The sequence below is a fragment of the Notechis scutatus genome, chromosome Z (assembly GCF_049901735.1).
Source record: "Notechis scutatus isolate UNSWTSFEM ecotype Mainland chromosome Z, rNotScu1.2, whole genome shotgun sequence".
Classification (NCBI taxonomy): Eukaryota; Metazoa; Chordata; class Lepidosauria; order Squamata; family Elapidae; genus Notechis; species Notechis scutatus.
In genome coordinates this window covers 46,427,193-46,439,385 of record NC_142025.1, presented here as the reverse complement: position 1 = coordinate 46,439,385, position 12,193 = coordinate 46,427,193, and the positions used below count along the sequence as shown (strand labels likewise).

General features: G+C 32.1%; 1 protein-coding gene across 3 annotated transcripts in view; it reads right to left on the bottom strand.

The window, feature by feature from the left end:
- The window catches only part of NEBL (nebulette), a 172,530-nt gene that overhangs the window by 78,956 nt on the left and 81,381 nt on the right, over positions 1-12,193 (bottom strand). Inside the window, exons 1-4 of one of the 3 annotated variants that reach the window (XM_087948325.1) lie at positions 4,571-4,678; positions 4,415-4,486; positions 1,376-1,480; positions 126-236 (exon numbers count right to left, since the gene is read on the bottom strand). The exons of the other annotated variants lie outside the window; for them this stretch is intronic. Of the exons in view, the coding sequence (XP_087804451.1) occupies positions 126-236; positions 1,376-1,480; positions 4,415-4,486; positions 4,571-4,648 (366 nt within the window). The 5' untranslated portion in view covers positions 4,649-4,678. Of the gene's footprint in view, positions 1-125; positions 237-1,375; positions 1,481-4,414; positions 4,487-4,570; positions 4,679-12,193 lie in introns of those variants that run through there. 3 annotated transcript variants of the gene reach the window in all.

Genomic DNA, 12,193 nt, shown 5'->3' with positions numbered 1-12,193 from the left:
TTAGTAGCAGCTCTTACCCATGTTCGATTGAGTTCACCTTTTCAATTAATACTGTTTAGTATTTTTTTAGAAAAGGTAACATATTTCACCAGGAAATATATTATGGTGCATGTTTGTGAAATTACCTTGCTCTGAAGATTCATGATTTGTTTTGCAAACACACTATCAATTGTAGCAGGCATTTGCTGGTAGAATGAGTTAGAAAGTTCTTTCTTAGCCTTTGCTTTGTACTTTGCCTAGAGAGCAAGAGAAAAATAAAGTAACAATTATTTTTTGCAGATTAAGCTGATATTCAATGAAAAACTTTTACATTAAATCTTTCACAAATTAGATATAAAAATAGATGTTTACCTAGCTTGAACCCAGAATAAAAGCAGGTTTGATTCTGCAGTTCCCATTCCACTACTAAAGGATTTATCTGTTTAGATAAGTATTTTTCAGCCTTCTTAATATTCTGGATTTCAGTTCCAAGAATTCCCCAGCCAATCATTCTGGCTGGAGAATTCTGGGAGTTGAGTCCAGACATTTTAAATTTTCCAAGGCTAACAAACAGTGGTTTAGTAAATTAGACTTTCCTAGATGTTGGGGCAGGCCAAATTGGGTGAGTTTCTGTTTTTAAAAGCTACATTTTCATAATGGAGAAATATTGAATAAAATGAAACCAATTTGTCTCCTAATTTCCAAAATTACCTTTGAGAACAATTTCATCATTTCAATCAGCCTTCACAACATGAGCTTTTCTTAAAGTTACTTACCTAATCAATCAATACCCTATGTTAAAACCTCAGCTATGTAAGGTCCATCTGAATTGTTTGAACTGAATGTGTTGCACAACAAATTTTTAAATCAGCAGATAGCAGATTTTTAAGCTTAACATTTTAATGCAGTTAAAAGCAAAATATTAATTAACTACATCATTTCTTTGAAAAGCTTTTTTAAAAAATCAGAGTAAATTAATTACATTTTTATTATTTTTATTCTTTAAATGTATTAAACCATGATTTAATCCAGCTAGGGAACATTAGTTGTTAAATAGAAATGAAAATACTTAAAAAAAACACAGATGACTAAATTTTCTAATACTGTCACTCTTTCCATCCTTATCAGGTCATGCCCTGAACACAATTTTTTAATTCTGTATTAACTTTGGTCTCAGTGATGGCATCATGTCATAAAGGAAAATTAACTAAATAGTATCATAATGTAATTCCATGAACTGTGTGACCCCTGACAGGCTGGAACTTAATAAGGAGGGGGCATAATGAAAGAAATATGAGAAGAGAGAAAAAAGGTCTGCATTCTTGTGATAAGTGCTACTTTGTAAATCATAGAACCATCAATATAACAAATGAAGGTTGCAAATGTTCTGCCTTACATCAGAAATAAGAGCAGATATATTTTTCATATGTGTCAGCTGTGCAGTATCAGGCACATGTGTCCACCTGCCTTTTGATTTTTCATATTCTTCTTTATAATGGACCTAAAGAGGGTTTAAAAAAATGGGTTAAAAGAAGGAACAGAGAATAAAAGGAATTTCTATTTTGACAGGGCCAAAGAAGAAAAAAGGAATATAACCTTGATTAATAGTTCCTGATTAAAATGAAAGAGATGAACGTTTAATATAATTTAATTTTAACTAAATTTTTTTTTTGCATAACTACAAGATCACACAAGTTTAGAACAGTTAACAGATTTTAAATGACAGGAAAACTCATATAGACAGAAGCTATGAAGTACTCATAATTATGGCCATTTTATCTGTATCACTGAAGCATTTTGCTGTAGTGGAAGTGCTGTAAGGGGATTACCCTAATATTAAATCATGCATATGATTACTGTAATGTATCCCTTGAAAGCAGGACACCTAACTTCATGGGATTCTATTTCTTTGTTTACCATTTTTATTAGCAAACTGAAAGACACAAATCTAAAATAAAAATATGATTTGCACTAACAGATGGAATATTTATTGAAGGAATTAATCTCCCACTGCAATTGACACATATTTAAAACCACTAGATGATTACTAGCTGAGTATGGACTGCTGGTATTTCTCTTTCTGCAATGTAAGAAATAAATCCTCTATTTTCTTTGCAGCACTGTCCGCAGCCGGTGACAGGAGGGTTAAAATTGGAAGACAATATTGCAACACTACAACTCAAGCCTTACCCTTTCAATGTATGCATTAGCATATTGTTTAGATATACACAAGAGATGAAGCTTGTGCTACCACACTGCTTTCATCATTTTGCCATAAGTAGCAAGATCCTGCAAATGTGACAATTGTCCTTGAGGTACAATGCATTAGTATTACTATTCAATGACTATCTATTAATTGCAGTGCTCCCAGGATAGGGGAAGAAAATCAAGGCATATTTTAAATTTATGTCTAGATTAGTGATGAACTTTAAAGAAACATATTTTGCCCCGTGGCTTAAATCTACCTCATTCAGAGAATAAGATACAAAGCTTGAGCCAATGCTAGAAAAAAAAAAGAGGGTAAGCAAGGACATCTTAACATTTTTGTGACTGCCACTTAGATTGTGTTGGCTGAAATCCAACAGAGTTCCATTAAGCCAGAGCAAAGAGCTTTGGAAAAATCAATGGTCTATAGGCAGAAAGCTCTTGATGAAAGGTGATTATTTGTTTCATATTATCCATACTAGTCCTGACAAGCTCCAATTCTTTATAAGCAATAAAAGCAATAACGACAATCACTGTCCTACCAGGCTCACTAAAGTACAGAATTATTTGAAGCATTTGGCATTGAAATTCATGGAACATTAAAAAGGGAAAGGAAAAAAGTAAATGCTACAAGCATTAAGTTGCTTTTAGTACATTTTTATCAAGAAAAGTCAGCATTATTATTCCTCTATTACCATTAGCAGCTCTGCAATTCAGATTAAAGATTATAATTCAGATTACGTCTTCCAAACCACAGTAATGCCACACTGACATGTTACGATGACACAGACAAGCTCTGTCTTTTCATAGCTGTGATACGACACTGTATGCATGTTTTATCACTTGTCACTCTTGCTTCTCTCCTGCATGTACCTACAAGTAGTCCTCAATTTATAATCACAATTGAACTGTAATTTCTGCCATGTTGGTACAATCATAAAGCAAGTCATTATGTGACTAGACCCAATTTTATGACCACTTTTATCATGATTGTTAAGTGAATCCAGTTTCCCCAACTGACTTTGCTTTATTGGAAGCCAGTTGGGAAAGTCACAAATTCACATGGCCACAAGAACATTGTAAATGTGAGCCAGTTGCCAAGCACCCAAATTGCAAATACATGATCAACAAAGGATTGTGTAACACTCACAATTTCAAACCAACATTAAATGAATAATTATAAATCAAGGGTTACTTGCGTAGCTCTGACTCTAGCTAAATCAGTATGCACAAAGCTTGAATCGATATAAACCAATTCTCTTTTTTACAAAGGTAAATTTTACAAACAACTCAAAATAGCAAAAAGCCAAATCAATATGACCTAAACCAAACATAAAAATACCTGACAAGAATATTTAATAATTTGCTACAGCATTTCCAATTAATCAAGTAACAAAATAACCACTCAATAAAACATAAGAAAATTAAATTAAAATTAAACAGGTTAGACAAAAAGAATGGAAGGAATGAATTAATCTCTTAATTCTGCAATATTCATTTAAGGAAAATTATGAAAGAATTTGCATTATTTTAAAACTTATCCAAATAGTTTACTAAAACTTTTAAAACTGACAAGAACAAAGGTTTTTTTGACTATGTCTAAAGTAAATACATCAAATGGAAGGTTACAGTACAATGACAATTTAAAATTTTAGATTTTTTTAATGGTATAATCAAGAAAAACAATTAAATAACAATACTACTGGACAGAAGGAGATAATATTGCAAAGATCTGAAAATCAGAGTTCTGAGAACACCTAGGGGTATTTTAAATATCTTCCTCTTCAGACAAAAAGATCCCAATATACCAATATGTTCTGAATAATCCTTTATTAGCTATGATAGGGTAGGGTAGGATAGGATAGGAGAAAGGGGAAGGTAAAAGGGTACATCCAATTCCAGAATATTAGGGAATAATACAGATATTTTGAATAATACATTCAAAATACATACCTTGCCCCTTGAAACTATTTAGATTCCTAAATAGACACCTGTAAGTCCACTAACATGCCTATTGTCCCTGTCACATTTTAATTTCTTTTCATTTTGCTTGTCTGAATTTGTAATTTTCATTGACGAATAAATAAAATACATAAAACATTTTCAATATCAATTTTGCTCATATTTTCTTAGAGTAACAAATATATTTGAAGCAATATTTACATATCTAAATATCTAAATATAGAAATGTTATGTAATGAATTAAACTAGCACTGAAAATCTTACTTACATTACTTATTAACTCTGTGCATTTTCTTGCAAGTTCCATGTTTTTATCCTCAATGACAGGTTTAAGGAACACCTATGGGGAAAACATTTCCAAAAGTGAGTACAAATTATAAAATAAACCTTTTCACACTTTACAGAACAGATCACAGCCACCTACTGTTGCATCCTCCTCCTCTTCATCCTCTACCATTTCCTCATTTTCATTCTTTGTAGATTCCTGAAAAGCCATTCTCATTTTTTGTTCTTTTAGAAAGATGGCAAGGTTCAGTAATAAAGCAGCTTATGTCCTGTACCACTTGAATTCCTTGTGTCACTATGGTCTCATGGCTAGCTTCATCTCACTGAGGGTTTCTTCCTTATTTAGACAATTCTTGAAAGTCTTATCTGAACAATGTACTATGAAGTGAAAAGCATCAGATGTCCTTCGGGTAAACATTCTTGCAAAACAGCCTTCCCTAACTTGATGTCCTTGAAATGTATAGACTCATGAACTACACTTCCTATAATTCCAAATAAGCAGAGCGAAAGATCATATTTGGCATGACCTCTTTAAAACAAAAAATAATTTTTGGAATTAGTTTAAGTGTCTGAAGATCTGCTAAATGAAGTATGAGCTACATAAGTTATGAAACTCATTAACATGAATAAAAATGAATTATTAAAATAAGATGGTTTACAAATAATTTGCTGGAGTTGGTACAGGTGGTTTTTGACCACACAATTGAGCCCAAAATTTCCATTGCTAAGTGAAGTTGTTAAGTGAATTTTGCCCCATTTTACAACCTTTTTTGCTATGGTTGTTAAGTGAATCATTGCAGTTGTTATGTTAATAATATGGTTGTTAAGTGAATCTGGCTTCCCCATTGACTTTGAGTTTGTCAGAAGGTTGTAAAAAGGGATCACATAACCCTGAGGACACTGCAACTGTCATAAATATGAGTCAGCCCCGCCTCCCCCAAGCAACTGAATTTTGATCACATGTCCTTGGGAATGTTGCAACGGTCATGTGTGAAAAACAGTCATAAGTCACTTTTTTCAGATGTTGTAACTTTGAACAGTCACTAAGTGAACTGTTGTAAGTCAAGGAATATCTATAATCAAAGCTAAATCTTTAGAGAAGTTTATTAAAGATCTGTAAACTTCTCCATTACAGAGAAGAGTTGCATATAAACAAGCATTACTTTACAAATATTTCTACAAGTTTCCAAAAACTTGAATTGATCTGTATCAAAGATTATTGTAGCAAAAGCTTCTTTACATCATGCCTAATTTTCCTGTGAACATATAACTTATTCAGTTTTAATTAAGTCAGTTTGATCATCTTAACAAGCAAAGTGATTCTACAAAAGGATACCTATATTCTTCTTAAAGATATTATAATAATTCATAGAATGCAAGTTTTTCATAATAACTTTGGTTCTGGAACTGCGACATCAGTTCAAAATGCTAGAGTATTCTGCTCTGCTACCATAATTAAAATATAAGCTCCATTGCTCTCTCTCATTCTCATTAAACTGCTTAAGTCTGCTTATATTTCTTTGAGATTGGCCTTCAGAATGAAGACATTATTCCAGAAAAGACTCAGTATATGTTAGTGTTTTAAGAGTGCATTAACTTCTTTCTATCCATCTTATACATTCTTCATCTCATATCATGATAAATTCAGCACAGTTTGCATGTTCATATGTTAGTCATTACATTAATTCATGGCAGCACTGGATATTGTTGAAGTAAATGATAGACAATGAACTGAAAAATGTAATAGCTAGCAATAATTAGGCAAGAATTTAGGCTCCCTACTAAGAATAATACTCAATAAGGAAACATGGTTACCTTGACAACTAGGACAAGATGATAAATATGGCTCTTTTCTTCAGCCTCCTGAAAACATAATCTTATCTACGCCTTGTCAAATATATATTTTATAATGTCTATATGACATTCCAAAAGGCAACATTGCTACAACTCTACCATACAGTTAAGATATTAAATGGTTTGAACTGTTATTAGAAGTTGGCAACAACAAAAAAAGTGCTGCCTAGAAACTATTTCTGTAACTTTTGTTTTTCATCTCCCACTTAGCATGTTCTGTTTTGAAAGTCTTTAATCAAAGTGCATGAAGCATTAGATTTTACAGCTGACAAACATCTGTTCAGGAATATATTTGGTGTTAGCTTAAGATATTGTAACCAGTATATCAAGGTATTATAAAAAGTATTCTGAGCATATTTTTTTCTGAAAACGGTGCTCCAAAATTCCTAAAAAGATTAAAGCTAAAGGGAATTTAACTCCCCCTCCATTTTTTAAATGGGCCATTTTTCTTTCAGACTTTTATTCCAATGTCTCATGAAACTTTATAGCAGGATGTGTAGCAAAGGCATTTTCGATGAGGGAGGAAGTATAAGGGGGTCAAAAAAATTGGCACCCACCCTGAAGTTCAAAGAAGAGTTAGAATCATAAGGATATGTCTATCACTGGTTTACATAATTATAACTGAAAGAAAGGTTTAAATTAGACTTAAAAATTTATATCCAAAGAATTTTGGATATAATATAATGCTTGAACAAAGGGAAAACCTGCGGACAAAGGGTTTAAAATTTATATTAAATTGTAATTTAAAATCATGTACTGTTTAACATCCAATAAATTGTCAAAGATATATAAATTTCATAAATTTCAAATGTGTCTTGAAAATGTAAATGTAAAGAAGGAACTTTTTGTTATCTTTGGTGGATTTGTGATAAAGCAATACTGGGGTAAGATTCATAATTTTATACAGAAGATTCTTAAAGTGAATATAAAAATCAAACCAGAGACTTTCATTTCAATCTCAATGGACAGAACTTGGGGAAAAAAATCTGGAACATTGCTGTTATATATGTAGCAAGAATGCTTTCTGCAGAAAGATAAAAATGTACTTTAATACCCACAATGAATGGCTTGAAAAACTGATAGAACTAGCACTAGCACTAACACAAATTAAGTGTTTTAATCGAGAAAAGAACTTTCGAACTTTGTTTCTATTTGGAAACCACTGTTGTGTTTTGTGCTTGAGCTGGAAAAAATGAAACTTGGATTTTGCTGATTAGATAAGTTTGTTGTTATAGAAATAGCTAGTACATTTTAAATATGTAAAAGTAAAAAGTTGAGACTGTAATGTTACCATTTTAATCTACTTTGCTAAAAAGAGTTGGAAGCCAATGTTCTTTTTTTTTTTACCCTACATTCCTTTGTGCTGAAATAGTGTTTGATATTTTTCTCTAGCAAACAAAAGAATAAATAAAAGAATAAAAAAGAATAAAAACATAAATAAAATTTGGAGTGACATGGTGCTCCTGATGCTTTTTAAAACTTATTTAACAATGAAAACTGAAATTAAACTTTGTAAAAGATTTCACATGTGTATCCAGTTCCAATCTTTAAGCAGAAGGTAAAAGTTGGGGATTTTTTTAGTACTATAATATAAAAAAGAAAAGGGAATTTGAAACCCTATAATAAATAATTATTTATGGTATGAACACAATATATAATAAATCATGTTTGGGCTACAGAACACCGTGCTAAAAGCGAAGGGGGGTTAAAAAGCAATTTCTTAGAAGGCAGCATCATTTTTTAAAGTGCAGCATTGTAATTATCTCAATTTTCAAGAACTATAATAATTATAGTGCTAAAAATGCCTTGTTTAAAATAAAATGTATAGGGTTCTCTAAGCTAGAACAGAAAAACCAAAAATATTTTCAGAAATCTATAAAAAAAGAGAAATATTACATTTACATTTCAAAATATAAAAAATAAGTGGAATAAATTTAATCATGGTAAACTGGGAGAAGCTTTCAAGAGGTAGATGAGAAGTTCAGAAGAGAAAAAAACAACTAACCTCAGTAACAGACTTTTTGATTACTGAGAATTGAATGAATAGGAAGACAAAAGCCTAGTGTGAACACAAAGTTATTATGGTAAGATTAAAAATAAGGAGGAACAAATAAAAAATATAAAATGCAATCCAAAATAATACAAACTGAAAAGATAAGTAGAATATTTTTTTTTCAAACCAAAAATTTATTTATTAATGTTAACATATTCAGACTGTCCCCAGAAAGTTAATTTCCAGGAAGGCTAAGGGCATAACTGGGATTAGCTTTTAGGCTTTTATCACTGTGATGATCTCATAGCTTGCCTTTCAGGGTTTTTTTCTAAAACCTAATGCAGTGGCTACTTGAATCTGTAATACCAAGCTCTGTGGATTTTTCTAGACCAAAAAGAGAGTTTTAAGTCTCAGCACAAGCCTGAAGATAAAAACCTGTAAATCAAAATGGCAGGGTCTTTGCCAGAAGACAGAAAAGGGAAATGTCAAATCTTATTTCTTCATAGCTTTTTCAAGGTGAAACTTATTTCCTAACATTTAAATCTAGCATTCATTAATCTTGCTTCCCCAAATTAGCTACCAAGCAATTCCATATTTAATATTCCCTAATTGAAACTAGAAATCCAAGTTACAAATTATTTGAGAACAAAATAATTTGGATTTTTTCTTATAACCCATCTTCCATTTTTAAAATTTAATTAATGTCCAAATGATGAATGGTTTTAAGGGAACAATGATATTTTCAATATTAAACCACTTTTTCTTTTTTCTTTTTTTGTAAATTTTATTTGAGTTTTCACACAAAAAAAATACAAATAAAACATCTTTTTTGAAAGTAGCGTAATCCCGGGTTACATTTCTTCGTACAGACACAAATTCAATTTCATGCTCATTTTTATGTTCTATTCCATATCTTATTACTGTTTTACATTTTCTGCATAGCTTCTCCCCTCTTTTAATTTTCTCAATTTTATTTTAATTATCTCATCTCAATTCAAATCATTATATTTATATTTGTTGTCTGTCCCGTTTCAATTATCTATTATCTTTTCTCATTAAACAAAGTTTCTCCTGTAGTTACTGATTGGAGTATGACGCCTTTATATCTTTTAAGTTTATCCATTTAACTCTTATTTAGGCTTCAATATATACCCTAAAGTTATAACATTCAATATAATACATAACTTCCATTCGGATTCTGCTTGGTACATTCTTAAAATACACACTATATTCTTAAAAAAAGAAAAAATTATAAATATATGTAATTAAAACAACACATTCCATTCCAATTCAATTCTATCATTAATGTTAATATTCATTAAAATCTTAACTTCTTTAACATTACTTTTCAATTAAATATCATACTTCTATGGGAACAATTATAAGCTTTCCATAATTAATTCCCCCCCCTTCACTTATATTTTATAAAACATTAACTAATTAAAATGTTCCTGTCCCTTCCAAATTCAATTTTCTCATTTATTTTATTTCCCTTATTTTATTAACAAACATTTCACTAAATTACACTAACTATTTTATCCCTCATTTTAATCATACATTGTTTCCAATTTTCTAAAGTTATTTCTATTACTAATATAACAATACAATCTTATGTATCTTTACAGAATCCCTTTTTCAGTTAAATTTTCATCCATTATCTCTAAATAGGACCTGTTTCTCTATATCTTGTTCCAGTCCTTTGTAACTTCTTTTCCTTTCCTTCTTCCCTCTCTTCTTGTCTCTCCCCCTTTTACCCCCATGTCTCTCTACCTCTATTTCTCTCTTCTGTATTCCCTCTTTCTGTTGCTTTCCAGTATTATACTTATTTTTTGAATTATTTTTCTTTTCTTTGGTTGTTTTTTTAAGTCTTAAATTCTCCATTCTCTTTCCCCCCCTTTCCTTTTTCTTCCCCACATAGAATTACTTGTTCATTAAAGATGGCTTCTTCTTTGTCCCAGTCTTCTTGTTTTGCAGTCGTTTCTTGTTGTTTCTAATAGTTCCAAATCTCCATTTCTAAGAATTGAAAACGAAGCCAAAAGAACCTCTCCCTTCTTGTGCATCTTCTTTATACTTTTTAAGTTCCATTTTCAATTCATCCAGAAGTAGTGCCATTGTATAAATTTTTAAACAACCACCCAATTAATTTTAGTCATTCAAATGCAATAACCAAGAATCCAAAGATCACCAAGTAATCCAAATACACACAAGCTGTTTCTTTTTGCTCTTTTTCTTCACTTTCTCTTCCTGGGGTTCTACTGTTTAGTTACAAAGTTTCAGTTAAAATGTATCTTTTAGAAGTCTTGTTGAAGTTTTACTGTAGATTATTTTTAATTCCAGGCAGTCTCTTCCCTCTTTCCAGATCCTGCCTTTTTATTCTTTTTCTCTGCCTTCCTGCTTATGAAAAAAAAAATTAGTGTCCAGAAATCTTTATTATCCCTTTGACATTTTGTTTTATTTTCAGCTTAATTGCCTGTTGATGTCAAAGCGGATTTTTCCGATTTCTTATTTAAGTCTCTTAGTTGTCAGCATAGGGAAAGGGAGAGGAAAAAAACCACCAAATCTTTCCCTTTTCACTTTCCTTCACTGCTTCCAACTCTTCTTTGGGAGCGATGTTTTTTTTTTTGTAAATTTAAATTCCAGGGTACCTTAGTTGTTGCTTTTGCAATTCAACCCAGTCAGCCAAAACTTTCACTTCTTATCTTCCTCCTGCACATTTTTTTCCGGTCGAGTTCTTCTTTGAGGTGGCCATTTCTGACCACCACTGCAACCGCCTTTGGAAAAGGGAGTAATGGCCAGCTGAGGAGGAGAGATGCGGCTCTCCTCAACCCTGCAGGCAGTCTGTCCCCTCTTCGCCACCTTTACAGGGTGGCTTAGCTGGCTCAGGGCGCTCCAGCGGCGAGCCCAGACTGAAACCGTGCACGATCGCGGATTTCTGTCTGTCACCGAAGGAACTCAAACTGGAAGGGCAATATTAAACCACTTTTTGATCAAACACATTTTACCAAATATAGAGAAACCAAATCCGCCTTGCATTCCTGACTTTTTAAAAACTCTTTCACACATAAATATGTATACCCAGGATGTTGCTCAAGAATACATTTATAAGGTTCTTTAGACCTTTGGGTTAACTTGTATTAAAAAAATTATATTCTCCATTCACTGTTCCAATATGAATCAGCAGAAGCAAAATCAATAATATAATCTTGTGGAACTTATTATGATATGAGTTTACATACATTAGAACCAGCACTTTTAGATATGTACTTATTTTTATGATGTCATTTTTTAAAAAGTATTTGGGGACAGTAAAGCAGGGAACAAGAAAAGAGCCAAGTTCCGATTCATAATCTAAATCAAATTTATGTAATACATAAAGAACTGGGCTGGATTTCCACTAATCAGGGAAACAGATGCAGGAAGATAATAAGCGGTAGAGAAAATTACATGTCCCAAGCTATTCTGTACCACTTCTTCAGTACAGTAGAAGAGGATTATTCCATTGCCAGTGTTGAAAGAAGTCCTACTGTGCAGGGGTGGGATCCGACTGGTGTAACTACCGGTTCGATGATTTTACGGGTGGATGGGTGGGCCAAAACAGCAGTAGACATAGAATTGGTTCTATGTATGCTCTCTGTTTGCAGCTCTTCAGAGCAACCAGTTCTACAGAGGTGGACAGAACCGGTAGAATCCCACCACTGCTACTGTGAAACCAAGAAGTTTCTAAATGTAGATGTAGGGTATTCTACATATGGAGTAAATGTAGATGTAGGGTATTCTACATATGGAGTAAATGTAGATGTAGGGTATTCTACATATGCAAGTTGCATATGGAGTTACTTTATATGTGTCATGGTATTATCTGCTTCAGATATAGGCTTTCCATTGACAATTATTTGCCCTTTTAATGGGAAACAT